The sequence below is a fragment of the Suillus plorans genome, assembly GCF_016647745.1.
Source record: "Suillus plorans strain S12 chromosome Unknown HD556scaffold_1, whole genome shotgun sequence".
NCBI classification, from domain to species: Eukaryota; Fungi; Basidiomycota; class Agaricomycetes; order Boletales; family Suillaceae; genus Suillus; species Suillus plorans.
In genome coordinates, this window is record NW_024537385.1 from 1,052,625 (window position 1) to 1,073,969 (window position 21,345).

Consider the following 21,345-nt stretch of genomic DNA (forward strand, 5'->3'; position numbering starts at 1 on the left):
GCCTCATCACATCATCGCTCGTGAAAATATCCGCTTATCATGTCTGGACGCCAACAAAGAGTGTTGGTGCAACCCATTGTATGTTCCATCATCCAAAGTCATTTTCTATTCACCGATGATCTTTATTTGCACAGAATGTGATCTTCAAAAACCTGCAGCAGGTCTGTTCCAGTATGAATGTTCTCCCTTGACACTGACATATGCGTATAGCGAACAAAAGTCGTCATATGGTTGTATGACAACATCGAGATGCGGATCGAAGGGCGTATCATTGTACGTGCACTTTCTCAGTTTCGAACATTTTTGGGCGTTGAAGCGCGTCTTTGGCAAGGCCATGGCACTCTGTGTTTGCGTGATGCGCGGCGATCTTTCTTATTTTTCTCCTTTTGCTTGAATTATCTTGAGGTCCGTTGAACTGACGCAATGCATCTGTTCTTCAGGGATTTGACGAATTCATGAATGTCGTGGTCGACGAGGCTGCAGAAGTGTACGTCAAAGACGCCAAACCACGACGAGAGCTTGGTGAGATCCCTTATCTGATGGATTCCATGCATGGATCGCTGATATAGCTCCAGGTCGTATACTACTAAAAGGCGATAACATTACCCTCATCCAACAGGTGGTATGATATATTGGCTCTGTTCATGTAAAACCTTGTCTTTCTGCACACACCGGTATATGATGTGCTCTTACAATGTATCATAATAATTTTGTGCTGCTACTGACGTACCTCAGCAAACGTTCGTGCTACGCATGAGGACAACCTGATAATACAACAGAACAAAACAAAATACGACATCAAACTATAGATTGTAAATCGGCAATAACCTCGTAAAACTAAGTGCTTGTCTACACAAAGGACACTCTGCCTTCTCCCGTCCCCATCCTACGATGCACCCCCAACAAAACAAGTGCCCACACTCGGTTGCACAGCTATCAGTTCGTTCTTCTAGACAGAGTGTGCACGTCCTCCCTGCCCGCTGACGCGAAGGTATCGATGCGATATCTAAGATTGTGTTCTCGTCCTCTTCCGCTGGTTTCACATCAGACTCGGAGGCAGAGACGCTGAGTAAGGTTGAAACAGGCCGATCGTCAATGAACATCTCATTTGTCGAGTCCAGCGAACGCTTCCCTGAGGACTTCTCCGAAGCAGCTTGAGATCTACTGCGCAAAAATGTAACAAGTCGGTGGAGAAGGCGTATCGCAATGAGTATTCCAAGCAATGAATATGACGGCGGGCGAGCATGAGGGTTCTCTGGGATGGAAGACACCTGTCACCAAATATCTAGATCGGTTTCTTGTGCATCGAAAGGAAGAGACACGACCTACATGTCGAATCCTTAACACCCTCTTCACTAGATCATAGTACGTGCCCCGCAGATAAAACAACGCTAGGTTGATTTCCGTCCCTACTTCCAAACACACCTGTAGCGCCTTGAGCAACTCGCCCATTCTCGGGCTCAGGGCACCAATGTGGGAACCCCAACGCGCCAGAGCATACGAAGGAAGCGTAGGGAGGAGGATAAGCGCAGCTCGGAGAGAACGCGATGGTGTTCTTCCATCAAAGGAGTATTCCCAGATATCTGTGTATTCCTCTCCGAGAGTCTGGACAGCTAACATGTGGTTAGCAAAGGGTTAACCCTCGCAGAAGACATAGTACCTCGACCAACGGATAGTCCGTAGTACATGAGTTTCACACCTAGCTCGACCTCCTTGTCCCATCGCGTGAGCCACCGTGTACCTTTCCATTCCCCATCAGCACCAGCGGTAAGGAAAGGATATGAGAACGCACCAAGCCACGATCGAAGTACTGACTCTGCTTGTTCCCTCAACGATGCAACATGGAATAAATCTCTCTGGTTCGCCCTTACTGCATAATTATCAGCATTCCTTGATGCAAGAAAAATGAGACAACGCACTAATTTGAGCCTGCTGAGCGTCGGGAAACGTAGGCAGGCGTGATGAAGATGCAGACATGTTTTCGGTAACCTCGGCCTCAATTGCGGCCGCTCTTTTCTGCTACACACGAGTACTTGGTACTTACTCACTTGGTACTCATTACATATTTCACTTTCACTCATCACCGCGAGTTTACTACAATGCCGCCCATGCCCGCAGCAAACAGAGCACAAGAACCTTCCACATGGCAAAAACGTACGTCCAACCATACATGTCACATCCAAGAATAATTTCTTATGACCGATTGACAGTGAAGTAGGTCCTAGCTATAGCTACCCCATAGCATAACCCTTTTCAAATATACCCTTTATTTCAGAATGGGCGCGATGATGGGCGGAGGCGTCGGTCTGACGATCGGTTTCATTTTTGGATCATACAGCATCCTTCGGTAAGAAGCCAACCCATCTTCGTTTTCACTCACCAAACATATTGCACAGAAATGGTTCCGGTCCTCGAGGGTTGCTAGCTACGCTTTCGCAGTACATGCTTAGCAGCGCCGCGACTTTCTCTTTCTTCCTTGCTATCGGTTCCGTAAGTATTTTTTCTCTCCGTGGAGTATGAGCTGTCCTCGAAGTGGGCCTCTGACATCATCATGTACGCAGGTCATCCGTAATGACGCGCTCCTACCACCACACATCGAAGCCGCCCGTCTCCAACTCCTTCCTCCACTCGTGCGCTCTAAGGCTGAAGGCGCTATGCTAGTGCGTGCACGCTGGGACGCAGAAAGGGCGCGAAGAACAACTGCGTAGTGCATGTATTAAGACCTATATGCGTTGATACATGGTTCAGATAAGAATATGAATGATCTAGCTAAGAGCATTGCGTGTGTCGGGTGGGCAGTGAGTGGGGGTATAACAAAACATGACATGCAAGCGCGCTCTGCGGCTCTTGTCCAGTATACGTATGGGTGGACATGGCTAATACCTTAAGCATCAAATTCATATCTTTTCTAATCATCCTCTTTAGAACCACAAGTCCGAGGCAGAAGTCCACTCCCGTATGAGGTGAGAAGTGATGGTGTCATGTAAGGCAAGAACCTGGAGGTACGCAGTCTGCAATCACCGCCATAACTCGATGGAAATTGACTTACGCGGTGTAGGCGGAGTTAGACGCTATCGAACCACGCTCGTTACACGTACCCAGAACCGCTTCAGTCTCCCGCATTGAGTTGGTTTGGAACGTTGGCTATACACATCAACCAGTGATGCGGTATGGGCTAGGCTATATGGGCCAGATATAGTTGGTCTTGGAGGTGGAGTGGGTTTCCACCACCGTGCGAACCATCGACTTGGTTTGCTTTTGCTCTGACCTGACGGAGTTGCCAAGGGGGAATGAGGAGGTGAAGGAATTGGTGAATAGGCATGATGGCTATGATACACCGTTGGTGCTTCAACAAACTTCACCGACGGAGCAGACCGCTTTTTCCTGCGAGATGTCTTTGTTGTCGTCGCAAGGGAGATTCCTGAGTCATGTCGAGTGAGGATAGATTTTACAGGAGCGGGAGCTGATTTTGTGTACACTGTCGAAGAAGAGGCGATGGATGAAACGCTCTGGCGTGCACGATGCATTGGAGGCCGGATGTACTCCGAGCGGTATCGCGAATAAGAGGGCATTCCTGGGTTTGCAGGCATGGAGGACTCGAATAGTATGCTTCTGCGTCTGCCTGAGGATTCATCGCACTCTAAAGGTGGGGTCTATATAAGAAGGGTGGGTTATGGGTTACAGTATCTTTCATGGAGATAAGACGCACCAGAACTCTTCGAAGGCTGTGGGGCATTGAAGAGTAATTACCCTCGAATTCCTCTTCTTCTTCAGGTATTATGTCCTGACTTTGTGTTAGGGATGCCACGTGTCGCGTTGATTTGACGACTCACCGCTAGATCACTCAAAGTGTTAACTGGAGAAAGATCAGTGATAGACTGCATGAACGGTCCATGAGAGACTGGTAGCACTACAGCAAGATGGATGAGCTCACGTTGACTATAGTATCGGTATCTAGCCAATCTCTCAGAATCTCGTCGTCGGGTGCGGAAAAGTAGGTGGGCTGCTCGAACTTTTCTGAATGCTTTCAGAGTTGCTATATGGTCAGTCTAAAATGACATAAGAGATCCGCAAGGGCGCTTACGCTGAACCTGTGAGTTTGAGTGACGGACATGGTAGTTGCAGAGAGTGAGAGAGCCAGCGTGCATTCTGAAAGGGCGATTCGAATATGTTCCGAGTGCACGTTGCAGGGCCGGGGCTATGAGAGTTAGGAAATGGATCAAGAACGCATGAAGATAACGCTCGGAATACCGGATGTGAGTCATCTTGCAAGGTGGCAAAGGCGTGTTCGGGTAATGATTACGGGTACCTAAGGCACATTCCAGCATGCATGCAATATAGATCATGATTAAGCCCATCGTGTGCAGCACACGAATATTGCTTCCACATAAAGGCCATCATGGGAAGCAAGTCATGCAAAATGACAGCGGGGATCTCTGTCGCTTACAGTCATTCTCCATGTACATGCCATCTTACATGTCATTCCAACGTAGGTTATTACCTTGGAGATGACAGGCGATTATGTGTATTGATCCACCCACCGATGTCGTTGATGCCCGTACAATAACGAATGTACCCGATGATACTCCAACATGCACAACTAGTGCTCCTGTCAATCCGAGGCAGAGGCAATAAGAACGTGCACAAAGACGTTAAGCGCCATCTCCCCTTCGTAGTCGATTGAACTTTGGTAGCATCTCACGAAGATACTCTGCATGTTTCAATCTCAAATCAGCCTCTTGAATCCGCCCCCTTCCACTCCAAATCCTTCTTTCTGCAGCGGGTCCGAATATGGACGTGTAGTCGTCGAGGGTCTCGTCGTCTGTAGGAACTACGAGGCATGCAGCACCAATGACGCAGTAATTTGATATTCGAACAGTATGGTGGACGCGTGCACGCGTAGATATAGTGTTGAAGTTACCAACGGATGGACATTCGACGCCTGTGGAAGAAGTTCGTGACTGAAGGTATGGATGGGGGAAAGGACATACGACAGCCAATCTCGAACAAATTGTTGTCACCAACTCTCATCACTTCTTTGCGGCGATTGACTATTATAGCGGCCTCTTCTATGATACAACCTGAACCAATTACGATGGGACCAGCTATTGCGAAGATGGTGGCTTTGGGGTGTACGACTGTGCCTGGCCCGATGGTGATGTCTCCCTTTAACTCCACATCTTGGCAGACCACCGCTCTTGAATGGATTGTGAACTTATCGCGGCTGCAAACCACAGCGTCACCACTGGACGCAGGTAATTATGAATACAGCTAACTTACATAGGTGGCATGAGTTCAAGAGCAGCAACCCTAACCCTATCAGAACGTGTCTAACATGGTTATTACTTTTAGATCTACTATGGGACCCTACGACTGTATTTTTCATCGTCTGCGTGTCTCATCTGTTCGTTATCTGGTCCGCTTGCCATTGGCAAAATTGAACTGTCAAAAAATAAAACCAAAGATACATCTATAGTGTCCTCCCTTTATCTGTTCTGGTTGCCTCACACGTTCCGTCCTCGGTGGCTGGTAGTTGACGATGTGTTCTGTGAGTTTCTCCGAGGCCGCTGTCAAAATATACGCGGGTCTGAGCTGGGGGTTCCGGCTTGCCCTAAACGCTGCCTGTCGCTTGTGCAAGTCGGTTCAATAATTTTAGCCCGTCATGCAAGAAGTGCCACTCCACCGACGACGGAATCTCCTTTGTACCGTTTTGATGAGCCACTCGCTCAGATATAAAGCGTGTGCTCACTTTCCGTACCATTAGTGAATCAATTCCACTTACTCATCTCTCGTGATCCATCATTCTACATCGAACTTATTGCTTACACCCCTGTGCTTGTCAACGTTCACTCATTGATGCAGCATATCGTGGAGTTTGGTGTCCCTCTCCTTGCGATCAACGAAGCGGAGATTGATGCCAAATTGATGCAGTTGCGGAACCATGCGGCAGCCCATGCCACATAGCGGGGAATGGTGAAATGAACCAAAATCCGCGGACTCACCAAAAAGATGTCTCATCCGGCCGAGCATCAGAACTTCAGTCTAGCTGAAACCAGGCAATTGACGAAATCCGGTTTTATCGCAAGAGCTGCAGAATTCCATTAGACGCGGAGTGAGAAAAGGTACGATATGGATATGATAACTAACTATAACCCCGTCTATATTTTGAACGGCGTGTCAACATGCAACCCACTCCAAATGCCTCTTGCAGCCTCTGTCGTACTCTCCACAATACGGCCTCTTTTCAGCTGCTTTATCTTCGCGCCCGAGGAGTCGAGGAGTAATTGAACTTTTTTCTCCACACCATTAACTTCGAACTCCTGCAGTGGAATGACCTTGTCACGACCGTTGACTACGATCAGGTCAGATGAGTGTTCGGTATCACAAAAAGAAGCCACACAACCATAAAATCCCCTTGCTATTGGTTCATGACCGTTACGCTGCTTGACCACGAATTCAACGTGTGGATTCTGCCATGCAACACGCTGCAGGTCATTTGAGATGAAAGTACGGGTATTGGTGGATGAAGGAAGATTCTGGCAAAATTCTAATACTATTTTCCTGGCCTGTGGGAGGTATGCAGAGTGCCCATTTGCAGGATACGAGCGTAGCTGAGCTCTAAGGATTTGTTTTGTGGCCATGGACTGGAGAAGGAGGGGTATCGGAGTATGAACTTGTTTGCGGGTGAGACTGATCGGAGTATGAAAAGAACGAGGAGAGAAGACTTGGTTTACATCGACTAAGTTGTCTGCGTGAGGATTAATATTCTAATTCGACCATCGACGCGTTGAGCCCTGAACGCGTTCATCCCCTAATCTTTCCTCGCCACATTCAAAATCTATAAGAACTACGAAATCGGACAATTCTATCATGGCTAGAGCCACTCGTTCAGCGACACAGCAGAATGAAAAAGATAAACAGCCAGACCCAGGAGTTTCACAGCGCGCAAAGCAATCCACAAAGAAACGCAAGCGCGTTTCACTCCCAGATGATGACCAGCCTGCACAAAAGCAGCACCGTGCAGAGAATGGCATAAAGGAGGAATCAACAGACGACAAGTTGTCCAAGGGAAAGATGCCCGAGCTCGACCATGTAGCCGATGTCCCTCTAGACACTCCAATCGCGCAAAAGGTCCTCGAAATCCTTGAAATGTGAGTCGAATACTGTTATTAATTCATCTTCATATTCTAATCACCCCTACAGGGTCGACTCTCAAGGTCTTCTCGACCGTGTCTTTCCTCTGCCTGCCATAAATCCATCCCAACCCTCCACTTCAAAATCGCAAACGGGAACGTGTTCTCTACGTACCCTCCTTAGCGATTCATCACAGCACCCGCTCAGGGTGCTGCATGTAAGTTTCCTGCATTCTCTGACATTGGATTGACTCATGAATGGCTTCTAGTCCGCAGTCCAGAATCTATTTCCAGAGGTGCATCACGCGAGGTCTCGTCCATCCTCTGCTGCTGCACTGCAACTGCGCTTTTGTAATCTTGCTATCTCCCTCCTCAACCAAGCATCCTTCCACTCCGTTCCGCTGCCGCTTGACATCGAATCCATAATTCCAGTCAATCCAGAGCCGTGTGTTGCAGATGCACCACCTCTCAACCTGAGCCTTCCTGATAAAATATCTCATACCGGACAGGGTAAGAAATATGCCCTTATGCAACGCCTCCCATCCGGCACCTGGTGGTCATCCCTTGGCTCAGACCTCTTAACCGACTCAAAAGAGTTCAAAGACCTCCAAACTGCCAACGCAGAACTTGTTGCCATCCTCCCATCACCTTCGTCTCTTGCACACTCTGATGCCACCTCCAAGTCGACCATCACTCTCACAGACACGCAGGCTCCAATGACGCTAGGTGCCTATGTACCGAAGAAGCCTCCAGGACATCGGTCGAAGCTTCTCGGCCCTCGGCACGTGAGCTGCGGGTCATTTTTGGACTATGGTCCCTATGCAAGCTTCGCTCCGACCTTTGATCAGGAAGGAGTGGAGATTGGAAGAGAGGCGCTTGGGGAGGTCTTGTGGAGATGGGAGGATAGGAAGAAGCGTTGGGCTACTGAGAAAGCGCGTGCTGCCGAGGAGGCTGCACAGTGTTCGCCTATGGCGGGGTTGGAGGAAGACAAGGAAGAGCAGAATAACGTCATCGACCCGTCACTTGAGGAGAGTCTTAATGATGACGAAGAGGCTTTGGAGGGCTTGCTTTCGAAAGAGCAGATTGCCTCACTGAAATCTGTCCTCAAGAGCTTAGAGTTAGAGAATGCCATTCAGGAGCTGTTAGATCGGAATACGAAAGCTCTTAGGCGGTTGGAAGAGCTTCAGAGACAACGGCTGATGAAAGATGGGGGATTTCATCCAGTCGAAGAAGGATCAGAAGAGTGGGATACTGGTAAGGGCATCCTGGAGAAATTCTGCTGCCAGACTTAGGTTTTCTTACAGCTCAAAGCATTCTCGAGTCACTCACCTTGCTGGCATCGCTACGACCTCGACAGTCGGGAAGTGCTGATGTACCACTCATTCCCTCCACAGCCACACTTCACAAACTACATCGCACGCTCCCTGTTGCACCCTCACAAGGCTGGCATGGTACCCTACCTACAGGTCGTACAACAGCTCTTCGCGACAACTCAACACTGTACATCAAGTCCACCGCCACCGCAGTGCCCTCTCTACCATCAGCCACGCCTACGCCTGTCCCTGCGACACCCGCTACTGCTACACCAGCTGCCACAACAGCTGCAGTTGCACAGAACTACCAGTACTCGTACAACTATGCAGCGGCAGGCTACCGCGGGAGTTATCAGTACAAGCCAGGGCAGACACCCTCCTACTACCCCGCTTCGTATGGCACACAAGGACAGACCCAAGCTGCCACGCAATATTATGCTAATCAGCAATACGCAACATCAGGGCAACAGCAATATGCCTACTCTTCCTGGTATCAGTATCAACCTCCAACCCAAGCTGCTGCCGCCAGCACTAGTACAACAACTGCTCCGGGAACACCTCAGGCGGGTGCAGTTGCAGCAGCAACTGCACCTGCAACCCCATCTGCAACGATTCCAACGAGTTATGCAGGGTTTTTCAGTAATACTGCACAGGCTGGACAGCGCGCAGTAGCGAATACTGTCACCGCAAAACCACTCCAGGCTGCTGCAGGCACAATTTGGGGCACAGGAACAGCCGGCGCGAGTGGTTACGTTCCTCCGACGCTCCCTCCACATATGCGAACCGCTGCTGCAGGCGGTACCGCACAGCAAGGGGGGTATACTTACCAGCCTAATTATTATGGGGCGTATCAGCCTCAACCCCAGGTTTCGACTGCTGCGTCTCCTGCCCAATGATAGCAGTGATGGGTGTTTTGATCTTTTGTTTTATGTCGTAGTTTCAAAATTATATTTCTTTCCGTTTGCTGTGTGCCCCGCTTGGTGTGATTTAAACTGGGTGGGGGATACAATATGAGCTATGCCATGGTAGTAGATTGTTGTGATAATTAATAATGATTAATTGGAGCTTGGAGGTTTGCAACAAGTGACTGGAAACTTGACCAGAACATCATAACATGCTCACTTCAAGCTCAAGCTTCAAGACTCTGTTCAGTTGGAAAACAGCCCCAAGGTGTGGTGCTCGTATGTACCTGCAGGCAGGCTGGCACTGCACAAAATTTTGACTTTTGAATTTTGAATTTTGAATTTTTATATTTGGCCACGACGACACGTGACCTCGCTGACGTGATGAGGAACTTGGTTCGCGCATCTGCAGCTCCCATTCCGTTGCCGAGTAAGTACTCAGTACTGAGTACTGAGTCTTCACACTGCAGGACACATCATGTACTATCCCATGTCCGAGATGTGATTATCATGATCTGATATCATACAGTATAGCACGTTCAAAATTCGCTGAGCAAGAGCCTTCAATACCGCGGCTACTAGTTCTTACTAAGCGATGCTAGTACTACAGTCGATTGGAAGTGAACACTGTGCTACAATCACTTTTGCTTGGCTGTGTGTTTTAATCCTGATGCGGCCTGCTACATTGATCAACTCCTGACACATACAACAAGGTCCTGATACAACACCGGTTATTTGTGTGGTTATATTCAGGATGCAAGCTACTTACGCATTTTGGTGTTTTACAGGTGGTGCAGTCACTATCATGTTTGCAACCGAAAGGACAGCCCTCAGCTTCAGCGTCACTGGCATATACTGATGCTGTTAAAGCAGCGACAAGAGCGAGGACAAGGGATAAACACATCATATGAGATGTGATACGGTATCAAATAAATCTGAAGAACTTCGACTTGGATATGCAGTAGGACTTGAAGATATTTTGCTTTTATATGCTGAATATTGTTCTTTATGACGGTAGTAGGAAGAACCGCTCTGCGATGCCAGCAGGCCTGAATTCTAAAGGGGATGTTAGACTCGGTGGCTTGCGGTCGGTTGACACCTTACCGTTGCCCTTGCATGAGTTGCCTATATGGACCTTGACTTTTACCTACTTGTGACTGCAGTGCCGTTGGCTTGGACCTTTGCAGGGGACCTACCTGTCATATCCCACATTCTGGACCAACATCTGACGACGTTCCCACGCCTCATCCGGACCTCCGGACCTCCTGTCCATGTCTCCAGACCCAATCCTCTATCCGTCCGGATCCCTGTACTCCTGCATCTGATATCTGGACGCCAGATCTGATATCCACATCTCCGGATCTCCGGATCCGACCTAGCTGTCATGTCCGAACTCAAACCTTAAATCAGCGCCCATCCCCTTATGGTAATCACCTGTCTCCGGACTTCCGAACATCCGGATCTGACCCACCTCTATCTTCCGGATCCGACCCGTGTCTATCTTCCGTGCCTTATCCCTTTGTATGTTCCTTCTTGAGTTAGACTTCCTCATTTTCTGTACCTCGTTTCATTTCCAGCTTTATTTTCCTATGTCTTCATCTCCGTCTTCATTTACTATTTTCCGATAGACTAGTGTTTGACTTTTCTACATCCTCCGTCCACAGCCTCGCATAGCTTCGGACTGCACTGACTGACTCTCCATTAAATCCTCTGTAGTATATAAACTCTGTAGAATCTTTGTACTTCCTCAGTCTGAATATCATACACATATTAGTCCTCGCACTAGTCTTCACACTAAGTCCTCGTAACAGTTCTAGTCCTCCGACTTAGTCATTATCCATCTCAGGCCTAGGGAGGAATTCCCTAGGCCGGAGCTCCGCTCCTCCGCTCCTCCGCTCCTCCGCTCCTCTGATCCACCATTCCTCCAAGTTTCCGGAAGTTCCTCCGGAACTTTCCCGCGGTCCTCCGGACCTATTCTGCTTCGGACTTTGTCCTTGCAGCCTTTCCTCTGTTTGCTTCTACTCAGGACAAGTCCTGAGTAGCCATTACACATATCCCCGTCAGGACGAAACTCCATCGTAATTTCCGGAAGTTCCTCCGGAACTTTCCCGCACTCATCCGGAAGTTTCTCGCACTCGTCCGGAAAGTCCTTCCGAAGTTTTCCACGCTCCTCCGGAAGTCCTTCAGACTTCACTGGACTTTCTCCGGACTTCATTCTGAAGTTAAGGGCACATACTTGGGTAAGGGGCGCAGCGCACGAGCTGAAGCCAAGCCCCTTGGAATCAGTCCTACCCTTTGTGCATGGTCTTAACACTACCATTGAACCTTGCGAACTCGTCGCAGCCTAGAGCAAGTATTATTAAATATCAAATATCCATTTGGCCCACCACTGGCACAGCAGTCATCAGGAAAAAACAAGGTGACTATATAGTACTATATAGCCAGGGTAGACCGTATAGCCAAATAGCTATCCCCCCTCTATATAGCATGTGAGGCAACTATGTAGTACTACGTAGTACTATATAGTGCTATGTAGAACCAGGTAGCGCTACTATGTACTACCATAGTTCCCTTAAGTTCTACTACAGGCAGCTACATAGCACTACATAGTTCATGTAGTGCTACTACTGCCGGCTTCAAGCAGCTATATAGTCACACATATCACATATTAGTAGTAGTAGTAGTAGTAGCACGCGGAATCGCGAAAACAATTGAATTTGAATGCCTAATAATGAACCAGTCAACCTATTTTACGACTCGCTAGCCTCCGCATCATCCTGCTCCTCAAGTCGGTACTCTCGGATGGCATCTTCGAATGCCGCGTCACTGATCCGGGATGCAGACGACGAGATAGTGAGGGTGTCAACACCTGCATGGAAACTTCAAAGCACAAAAGTAAGAATATCATTTTGAAAAAGAACACTGTTCAACGTACCAAGCCACGTCGTGCAGATTGACACGAATTTTGTCGAGGAGTTTGTAAGGCGCCATCCGCTCGTCGAAGCGCTGCAACGAGCAGAAATGTCCATGGTAGACAGTTCCATAAGTAGCTGACGTGAATTTTATATCTTCCTTCAGACCTTGTAACCATTCGTCGATACAACATTCGATCTACCAGTGATTCATCAGCGCCATCAAATTGAATATAGAATAAGAGACTCACAGTTGTAAGCACAAGAGCGATAACTTCGACGGGCATAGGATCAAAATATTTATGGTGGATGACGCCTTTGTCGTGTCGATTCGCGAACCACATGATGTTGATGCCCAGTTGCAGTAACTCCGTCTTGTAGATTCCCTTCTTCGACTCCCAATCCTATTAGTCCAAAGAGTTAGTACTTGAAATACCATGTAGATCATCAAAATATGTACCTTGAAAGCAAATACAGAACCGTCTTTCAAAGACTCTGCTAGATCCCTATTCTGTTGTATCACATTGTTGGAATTGCTCGACCGAAAACCGAAAAAAGATGCTGTCAGTGAACGCATTTTCGTTTTGAGTTCCCCGCGAACTTGTGATGTGCGGGTCAATAGCTTCGCAAAGTATGATATAGTAAATCAGTTGAAGAACACATGGAGATCAGACGACTCACCATTTTGACACCTGAAGGCGTCAATTTGACATTGATGCCTTTGATTTGACATGCCTCATGCCAGGCTGCTTTTGCCAACTGCGTCTCGACAGCAATGTTCTCGGGAAATGGCGCCTGGGAGACTATCAGACACCGGAAAATAGAGGCTGCTGTCCCCAAAATCTCTTTGGACACATCATCGAAGTCGCTGACTTTCATGCGATGGCGTGAACCATCTGAATTTTTCTTGATCTTCGGCAGTGCCATGCCATCGTCCAAAGTCTCTGAGTCGTCAAGTGGACGCTTGGACCCTCGAGCTATCGGCGACAGTTCTTCGGCGATGTAGTTGTTGTCCTCGTCGTCAATGCGGTCTTCAGGTTGGCGAGACTCACGGTCTGTTGACTCATCCGACTCAGAGTCATCGGATGGACTCGAAGTCGGAGCTGCTCGATAGTAGCAGAGGCGGATTGGTCTTAGTATACAATCAAAAGACTAGACACATACCTGTAGTAGTAGCCTTGCGCATGGCACTGGTGTTGCGCGACACTGGGGGTATTTTACCAGCACTGAATGTCAGTACCTTTGATTTGGACCGGGACAGCTTGGACACCATGTCGCAATCTGAGAACTAAATAAAAAATTTAATCAGTGATTATGCTGAGTTGCATCAAAGAAAACGGGTGAACGTACCATATTTTCTTCTTCCCTATCAATGTCACTACGCAGCTCAGACAGCTCTTCCTCGAAGCCGTTGGGATCAGCATTGTAAGCAGCCCTCAGTGCTTTTTTCTTCTGTTTTTCTATCTTCTTTTCCTTGGTTTCTTGGCGATAGGTGACGTGCTGAGACTCAGAGACTGTAGAGTCGCTAGTGAGTGAGACGTTCTCGCTCAATATTGTCAGGGCTTACCACGGTAGTTTTCTTTTTCAGTCAGGCGTCGCTGTCGACCACTTGCGGTGCGTGTAGGTGGTGGTACTCGTTGCGCTGGTTGCGCGTCCTTCGATTTTGCGTGCTTCGAGGCGACCTTGCGACTGGTAGCCATGGTTGTCTGCAAGGGAACATTAGCTCACGGTAAGCTGATTTTATAGCACTATGAAAGACATAAACAAAGACATCTAAACCTTGAATTTTTTGTTGATTTCAGGGCGTGTAAAGTTCAGAGCTAAAGCTGTGATCAACAGACGGAAAATGATAAAAGCAGCGAGCGTACCGTTACTGCAGTGCAACATTTCCCTACCATGGTTATCTCAGTCTACTAGCGGTATGTAGTCTGCATCAAATACTCACCGGTGTGCTCTGACAAATTGTATAGTCCAGTGTCCCCAGCCATAGGCGACAAAACCGCTACCAGTAAAAATGGAAATATTATTGTCAAAAGGTTAGTTGCATGTCTTCATCACAGCCCCAATGCTCACCGGCTTGCAGGCCAAAGCTCGATGAGCCTATGTATCCACTTCCTCCGCCGTTTTGCCAAACACCCAGCCCTGTCATGGTTAGTCAGTCCTACTTGCAAAAACTAATTATGGAGCGTTGGGAGGCGGAATTGAAGAATTGCGAGCATGCAAAAAAGTTGCAGCTCTTGGAAATGGTGCCGGGTCCAGCTCTTACCTTACTGCAAGCAAACTTGCGAAGACTCATTGTAGAGCGCTGGGAGGCAGAAGTGAGGCGCTGTGAGGAGGCCAAATGGGCACAACTGTTCGAGTTAGTGCTTGCCGCCCATGGTATATTGAGACTAGTGTAGTGTGGCGCAGTAACCAGGGCAGGGCCTGCATTTTAAAATCACTTATTAGTAATCAGTAGAGAAAGCAACCTCGGAAACACTCACCATAGAGCAATCTTCGCTGTTCTCGAGTCGTACGACCTCGATGTCATCCGTTGGATCCACCGTGACAGGCCTGAAGTGCGCAAATGAAAGTCGTCTCCAAGGGTAGTGTAGTGTGCTGGCAGGGCCTGCCTTTAAAAAAAACCATCAAAAAATGTTTTGAAGTTAGCAAGCAACCCACTCACCATGCCTCACTGCGATTTCTGTGCCAAGGAGATGGTGTCATATCCCGCGTTCTGGGTCCGGACCTATCACACTCATCACTTCCGGATTTCTGGATCCGGCCGACTTCTATGTATCGTCCGGATCCGACCCGTGTCTAACTTCCGTGCCTTATCCCTTTGGTATTTCCCTTATCAGTTAGTACACTTTATTTTCCATCCCTTATTCATTTCCGTCTTCATTTTACTAAGTTCTGATAGACTAGTGATAGTCGTCCCATATGTTTTCTCCATAGCTTTACATAGCCTCGCACTGCACTTACTGTTCTCTGTTATGTCCTCAGTAGTATATAAACCCTGTACAGTCTCTGTAGTTTCCTCAGTTCGAATATCATCTTAGACTCTGCTCATTCTCTCCTCCGTCCGACTTGAGTTTCTCTCTCGTCGACCTCCGCTCGTCTTAGGATCGATTCCTATAGACTTGTCACCTCCGCCTCTACCTCTGGTAGTCCTCTGCTGTTTCCTTTCTAGTTCGGACTTCGTCCGGATTAGTCTTATCTCTTGTTTCCGAACGTCTGCCGGAACTCCCGCGCATCGGACATCAGACTCCGGACATCGCCCGACGCCCTCCGGACATCGTTCGACAGCCCTCAGAAGTTAGGGGCACGTACTCGGGTAAGGGGCGCAGCGCACAAGCTGAAGCCAAGCCCTTCGGATCTGACCCTTGAGCACGTTCTTAACAGATGGGCTCAAAGGGAGGTGTCAGGAGACATATCAATAATCAACCTGACTGTAGAAGGCAGTGGGAGCTGCTGGTTGAAACTCAAAAAGACATCGGCGCACCTCAGGCTCGTTTTGACTCGTATTCCTCGTATTCCCCCCATCACTGCTCACGCTCTGAGTCTTCCAATCCCGATCATCCAGACAACCCAGCAGTGCCAAAACATCAGAGGGTGACCATTGAGGAGGTTGAAGACGAGGACCACGCGCGATATTTTGAACAATGTGTTGGCGCCAGCCAAACACTGCGTGAAGGAAAAACCGGCTTTGAGAGGTTTCAGGAGTATAAGGAGTGTATGGGCGAAGACAAATGGGCTCCCTTCGATGATGGGTACGTACCAATCATTGCCTGTCACATCTGCAAGGCAATTAACTTCAGGTCGCAAGGGAGGAATGGGGACTCGCCGAATGGCTTGTTAAAAACCTCGGCCAGACTCGAACAGATGAGTTTCTGAAATTACCGATAGTAAGTTCAAGTTTAGTGTTGAATTTTGAAGGATTTGTACTCACCATGGCGATAGACACAAAACCGAATGAAACCTTCTTTTCACAATAACAGATCTTTCCTCCAGAAAGTCGACGAGCTTCCACACGCGACAGCCTGGAGTTGCAAAAAGGTTAAGGTCCAGGGAAATAAAACAGATGAGAAGGGCCAGACGCTGCATGAAGAAGTCGAAGTCTGGATGCGAGATCCTGTCGAGTGCGTCAAAGACCTCATTGGAAATCCATTGTTCCGCGATCACATGGTGTACGCACCTGCGCGAGCATACAGAGACCCAGCAGGACTTCACCGAGTAATTGATGACATGTGGACAGCTGACTGGTGGTGCGACAAGCAAGTAAGTACACCCGGAAAAGCGAAAATGATAAGTACTTACCTATGGCATCTAGAAACTGTTGCCGAAAGGTGCAACAATCGCACCCATAACTCTTGCTTCTGACAAAACTTGTCTGTCGCAATTTCGAGGCGATAAATCGGTGTGGCCCGTGTACCTAACCATTGGAAACATTGCGAAAGAGAAGAGGCGGCAAACATCAGCGCGAGCAACGGTCCTTATAGGATACTTACCTGCTGGAAAACTTGATTGCTTTACTTCTGACGTGTGCTCCCTTGCTGGTTACAGGCTTTTCCACCACTGCATGTCCTTGCTCCTCGAACCCCTCATTGCTGCCGGTCGAAATGGTGTTGAGATGGTCTGCGCGGACTCGTTAATCTGTCAAGTCTTCCCCATTGTTAAGACCATGCACAAAGGGTAGGACTGATTCCAAGGGGCTTGGCTTCAGCTCGTGCGCTGCGCCCCTTACCCAAGTATGTGCCCTTAACTTCAGAATGAAGTCCGGAGAAAGTCCAGTGAAGTCCGAAGGACTTCCAGAGAAGCGTGGAAAACTTCGGAAGGACTTTCCGGACGAGTGCGAGAAACTTCCGGATGAGTGCGGGAAAGTTCCAGAGGAACTTCCGGAAATTACGATGGAGTTTTGTCCTGATGGGGATATGTGTAATGGCTACTCAGGACAAGTCCTGAGTGGAAGCAAACAGAGGAAAGGCTGCAAGGACAAAGTCCGAAGCAGAATAGGTCCGGAGGACCGCGGGAAAGTTCCGGAGGAACTTCCAGAAACTCGGAGGAATGGAGGATTGGATGAGTGGATGAGTGGATGAGCGGAGGAGCGGAGGAGTGGAGGAGCGGAGGAGTGGAGGAGCGGAGGAGCGGAGCTCCGGCCTAGGGAATTTCTCCCTAGGCCTGAGATGGATAATGACTAAGTCGGAGGACTAGAACTGTTACGAGGACTTAGGGTGAAGGCTAGTGTGAGGACTAATATGTGTAATATTCAGACTGAGGAAGTACAAAGATTCTACAGAGTTTATATACTACAGAGGACTTAACGGAGAGTCAGTCAGCGCAGTCCAAAGCTATGCGAGGCTGTGGACGGAGGATGTAGAAAAGTCAAACACTAGTCTATCGGAAAATAGTAAATGAAGACGGAGATGAAGACATAGGAAAATAAAGCTGGAAATGAAACGAGGTACAGAAAATGAGGAAGTCTAACTCAAGAAGGAACATACAAAGGGATAAGGCACAGAAGATAGACGTGGGTCAGATCCGGATGTTCGGAAGTCCGGAGACAGGTGATTACCATAAGGGGATGGGCGCTGATTTAAGGTTTGGGTTCGGACATGACAGATAGGTCGGATCCGGAGATCCGGAGATGTGGATATCAGATCTGGCGTCTGGATATCAGATGCAGGAGTACAGGGATCCGGACGGATAGAGGATTGGGTCTGGAGACATGGACAGGAGGTCCGCATGAGGCGTGGGAACGTCGTCGGATGTTGGTCCGGAATGCGGGATATGACACCCATCCTTGCTGCTTATGTAGCCGATTTCCCAGAACAATGTCTTGTTGCATGCTGTAAAGAAAATCGGTGTCCGAAGTGTTTGGTCACTGCCGATGAACGAGGGGATCCGTTAACTTCGCAGATGCAGGACCCTGAGGTGACAAAAGATATATTAGAGAAGCGGAAGAATGGTCAGCATCCAATTCAATTCAACGACAACGGGCTACACGCCGTCTTCAACCCATTCTGGGCAAATCTCCCTCACGCCAACATCTTTCTTGCCTTCACGCCTGACCTCCTCCACCAGGTCCATAAAGGTGTCTTCAAAGACCACCTAGTTAAATGGTGTCTTGAGATTGTCAGTGAAGATGAAATGGACTCACACTTCAAAGCAATGCCAGATTACCCTGGACTTCGGCACTTCAAGAAGGGTATCTCGACTGTGAAACAGTGGATGGGTACAGAGCATAAAGAAATGCAGCGTGTCTTTGTTGGTCTGCTCGCTGGTGCTGTCCCAAGGTAAGCATTAGTAAGCCGTGCTCAAAAAAGGCTGTACTGACACAATTAATGCTAGTTGAGTCTTAGTGGTTGCACGAGCCATTCTAGACTTTTCATATTACGCACAGCTTCGAATGCACACTGCTGAATCCCTCGATGGTCTGGAGAGTGCGCTTGCGGTGTTTCACGCCAACAAAGACATCCTGCAAGAGCTTGAAGTTCGCGAACACTTCAACATTCCTAAATTACATCGAATCTCACACTTTGTTAAGTCCATCACTCTATTTGGTTCCACCGACGGTTTCAACACTGAGCTTCCAGAACGACTACACATTGATTTCGCAAAAGAAGACGCCTATCGTGCCAGCAACAAACGCGACCACGAGGAGCAAATAGCCTTATGGCTTCAACGGCAGGAAGCCGTATTCCTACGTAGTTCTTACTTTGATTGGTTGTTGGAACGATCTCAGTCAGCCACAGCGTCCAGTCACACAGATCCCAACCGCAGAAATGACTTGGATTCAGACTCGGATGCCGAGATTGAAGAGTTTGCTGCCCCCACAAATGCCATTCCGTCATCCCCCACTGTGTCATCCCCCACTGATGTGGTCCGTATTCTCGCCAAGCATCCTCCACACCCTCGGCAGTCTGTTGATCGCCTCATCACTGCACATGGCGCCACCATGTTTCTCCCCGCCCTCAAATCTTTCATGCACAAGCACATGCCACACAATAACATCATCCCTGGTCCACATGACCGGTTTGATGTTTATTGACAAGTCATCATAGTTACCCCGCCTGATCCACACACCAGTGACTCACCAAAGCGGTGGCGCATTAGAGCGACACCTGAAGTGCAGCCTGGTCCTGCCAGCCAAAAACCTTGGTCCCCCGCTAGATTCGATATGGTGCTGATAAGTGATGGTGCTCAGACGACGAATTTGCGGACACTCGAAGGTAAGCATTGGTTACTATTCAACGCTTCAATGTCACACTGACTGAAATGGATACTGTACTAGGTGTGCGAGTTGCACAAGTTCATATCATCTTTATCCTCCCTCGTCAGTTTCTAGTTGGAACGAACTCCCGAGCGCTAGCTTACGTCGAGTGGTTCATGCCGCTTCAGGAGCCAGATCCCTCCTCTGGCCTGCATCAAGTGTCGCATTCGACTCGTCAGCTGCATCGGAATGCAGCCGTGATCCATCTTGACGAAATGGTTCGTCCGTGTCACCTCATTCCAAAAATGGGACCATCTGTTGACCCTGGGTGGACGAGCGCAAACGTCTATGAGACGGCACATGATTTTTATTTTAATACTTTTATTGACCTTGAAACATTTTGTATTTCCACTCGTAGTGACTAGAACTAGCTACTGCTGCTACTGTGCTACAATGACTACAGATTGCTACTACCGTCACCTGAAGCTCTACATAGTCCTGGTTTCGGCTACACCAGTTATGTAGTACTATATAGTAGCCTGGATGTCTACATAGTACTACACCACCTATGTAGCGCTATATAGCTGCCACTATGACTATGAGGATTTGGTGTTTTTCCTGATGTCTGCCTACTTTGATTAATTCTATGGAGATCCCGTAGCAACTTGAACTAGGCGGTTTGGCTCTGGATGTACAAACAAATTCCACAGAAACCTTCGACCCAGAAACCCCTACTGCAGACACTATCTGGCATTTCCATCCGCTTGTCGATGCCTTGGTGGCGTGTGCAAATGCACTCAACGCTGCCAGCACCCAGCGTCTGGCTGCACTGGCCCACACAAGCAACCCTCGGTTTTGGGACTCCAAATTCTGAAGCGAACAATCGATACACCTCACGAGGGATGTGAAGACAAGCGCGAGGTGATTCAATTCATGTGAAATAGCGGCAGCTCCAGTGCTGCAGTGCTGATCTACTGCATTTCGCGGTGCATAGTGAACCCCTGTTTCCCGAAGCAGCGGAGCCAAAACGGGGGATTGCCCCGGAGTTCTCCTTGGAGGATTTCGAAAATGAGCATTCAGTACATAGGCACGTTCTGGAAGGAGACAACGTCAGCCAGCGCCTCGACAGACAGAAAAGGCAAGTGCAACATCGGGACACGAGATTGAATGCTGATATTGAAAGCAGAGGTCCATGTAGTTCATTACTTATGTTTCATCTAACACTGTCAGATGTAGGCATGGATAAACAGCCCGCATCCACCCAACATTCAACTGCTTGAGATCTTTCTTTTTTGCCAGTATTCTAGTATGATCATGTCTGTCTATTTGGCCTGTGTAACTCACGGCGTCGAGAGTAAAGCTTCAGTACCCTGTCAAATTAATATCATAGGTATAGGATCAGTTCATTTATATGGTGTGAACCCTGGTGGTGCCATACCTATTATGTTCCCATTTGAAAGGACAGCAGCGTCGCCTGTCAAAGCAGCAAAGACGGCGAGGACAAGGGATAAGCGCATCATCTGTGATATGGTATCAAATAAATCTGAGAAGTTGAAGATGTCTTGCTTTATACGCTAAATATCGTTCTTTATGACGATGGTCGGAAGGACCGCTCTGCAATGCCAACAGACCTGAATTTCAAAGAGGGTGTTAGATTAGGTCAAGATTAGGTGGCTTATTGTGACGTTGACTGTTTAGCGTGTTAGGCTCGACGACAACGGCACAATAGAGAAGAGTGCGTTCAAACGAAATGACAGGATCAAAGTCTGAATTCTGGGGGTTCAAACGACACTAGTCTAACTCTACGACTATGGACAGTATTTAAGATAACGATACGTCCGATGTTGGGTGGCTTCGGAAGAGTAAAAGCTACTATGGGCTAGAGACTCAGCC

At 48.3% G+C, this 21,345-nt stretch overlaps 10 protein-coding genes across 10 annotated transcripts; 5 read left to right on the forward strand and 5 right to left on the reverse strand.

The window, feature by feature from the left end:
- Nucleotides 1-39: 39 nt before the first annotated feature.
- HD556DRAFT_1428245 (Sm-like ribonucleoprotein) lies at nt 40-628 on the forward strand (the record flags this gene model as incomplete). The annotated part of the gene is made up of 5 exons (XM_041304696.1): nt 40-78; nt 135-161; nt 211-273; nt 441-522; nt 576-628. 5 exons carry the CDS (start codon nt 40-42, stop codon nt 626-628), a joined length of 264 nt encoding a protein of 87 aa, XP_041167739.1.
- Nucleotides 629-803: 175 nt separating this feature from the next.
- On the reverse strand, nt 804-1,977 carry HD556DRAFT_1223293 (Pex12 amino terminal region-domain-containing protein; the record flags this gene model as incomplete). The annotated part of the gene is made up of 5 exons (XM_041296877.1): nt 804-1,271; nt 1,330-1,613; nt 1,661-1,741; nt 1,793-1,870; nt 1,920-1,977. 5 exons carry the CDS (start codon nt 1,975-1,977, stop codon nt 804-806), a joined length of 969 nt encoding a protein of 322 aa, XP_041167740.1.
- A 21-nt stretch (nt 1,978-1,998) lies between these two features.
- Nucleotides 1,999-2,763, forward strand: HD556DRAFT_1317801 (reactive mitochondrial oxygen species modulator 1-domain-containing protein). Its single transcript, XM_041301200.1, has 4 exons — nt 1,999-2,154; nt 2,211-2,347; nt 2,397-2,490; nt 2,562-2,763. The coding sequence occupies exons 2-4, from the start codon at nt 2,277-2,279 to the stop codon at nt 2,706-2,708; spliced, it is 312 nt and encodes a 103-aa protein (XP_041167741.1). The 5' UTR covers nt 1,999-2,154; nt 2,211-2,276; the 3' UTR covers nt 2,709-2,763.
- A 618-nt stretch (nt 2,764-3,381) lies between these two features.
- Nucleotides 3,382-4,479, reverse strand: HD556DRAFT_25749 (uncharacterized protein). The gene is made up of 4 exons (XM_041310046.1): nt 4,085-4,479; nt 3,935-4,017; nt 3,834-3,878; nt 3,382-3,784 (listed from the first exon to the last, which is right to left on the reverse strand). Exons 1-4 carry the CDS (start codon nt 4,356-4,358, stop codon nt 3,641-3,643), a joined length of 546 nt encoding a protein of 181 aa, XP_041167742.1. The 5' UTR covers nt 4,359-4,479; the 3' UTR covers nt 3,382-3,640.
- Nucleotides 4,471-5,750, reverse strand: HD556DRAFT_26049 (trimeric LpxA-like protein). The gene is made up of 5 exons (XM_041310057.1): nt 5,750; nt 5,281-5,698; nt 4,992-5,224; nt 4,542-4,942; nt 4,471 (listed from the first exon to the last, which is right to left on the reverse strand). Exons 2-4 carry the CDS (start codon nt 5,289-5,291, stop codon nt 4,653-4,655), a joined length of 534 nt encoding a protein of 177 aa, XP_041167743.1. The 5' UTR covers nt 5,292-5,698; nt 5,750; the 3' UTR covers nt 4,471; nt 4,542-4,652.
- Nucleotides 5,692-6,706, reverse strand: HD556DRAFT_25911 (thioredoxin-like protein). Its single transcript, XM_041310048.1, has 4 exons — nt 6,404-6,706; nt 6,148-6,352; nt 5,750-6,088; nt 5,692-5,698 (listed from the first exon to the last, which is right to left on the reverse strand). The coding sequence occupies exons 1-2, from the start codon at nt 6,639-6,641 to the stop codon at nt 6,159-6,161; spliced, it is 432 nt and encodes a 143-aa protein (XP_041167744.1). The 5' UTR covers nt 6,642-6,706; the 3' UTR covers nt 5,692-5,698; nt 5,750-6,088; nt 6,148-6,158.
- A 16-nt stretch (nt 6,707-6,722) lies between these two features.
- On the forward strand, nt 6,723-9,627 carry HD556DRAFT_1317822 (uncharacterized protein). Its single transcript, XM_041301201.1, has 4 exons — nt 6,723-7,151; nt 7,204-7,351; nt 7,403-8,387; nt 8,438-9,627. The coding sequence occupies exons 1-4, from the start codon at nt 6,871-6,873 to the stop codon at nt 9,340-9,342; spliced, it is 2,319 nt and encodes a 772-aa protein (XP_041167745.1). The 5' UTR covers nt 6,723-6,870; the 3' UTR covers nt 9,343-9,627.
- A 2,121-nt stretch (nt 9,628-11,748) lies between these two features.
- On the reverse strand, nt 11,749-13,960 carry HD556DRAFT_1532226 (uncharacterized protein; the record flags this gene model as incomplete). The annotated part of the gene is made up of 8 exons (XM_041309526.1): nt 11,749-12,228; nt 12,284-12,459; nt 12,512-12,664; nt 12,721-12,882; nt 12,942-13,363; nt 13,425-13,548; nt 13,611-13,774; nt 13,828-13,960. 8 exons carry the CDS (start codon nt 13,958-13,960, stop codon nt 12,099-12,101), a joined length of 1,464 nt encoding a protein of 487 aa, XP_041167746.1. The 3' UTR covers nt 11,749-12,098.
- A 196-nt stretch (nt 13,961-14,156) lies between these two features.
- HD556DRAFT_1302463 (uncharacterized protein) lies at nt 14,157-14,830 on the forward strand (the record flags this gene model as incomplete). Its single annotated transcript, XM_041299499.1, has 5 exons — nt 14,157-14,159; nt 14,188-14,207; nt 14,231-14,296; nt 14,344-14,639; nt 14,709-14,830. 5 exons carry the CDS (start codon nt 14,157-14,159, stop codon nt 14,828-14,830), a joined length of 507 nt encoding a protein of 168 aa, XP_041167747.1.
- An 812-nt stretch (nt 14,831-15,642) lies between these two features.
- On the forward strand, nt 15,643-20,081 carry HD556DRAFT_1453102 (uncharacterized protein; the record flags this gene model as incomplete). The annotated part of the gene is made up of 8 exons (XM_041308083.1): nt 15,643-16,016; nt 16,061-16,147; nt 16,203-16,520; nt 16,573-16,897; nt 18,058-18,522; nt 18,596-19,261; nt 19,295-19,471; nt 19,534-20,081. Coding segments are annotated over 8 exons (2,756 nt in total), but the record flags the coding sequence as incomplete, so codon positions are not given.
- Between the last annotated feature and the right edge of the window lie 1,264 nt (nt 20,082-21,345).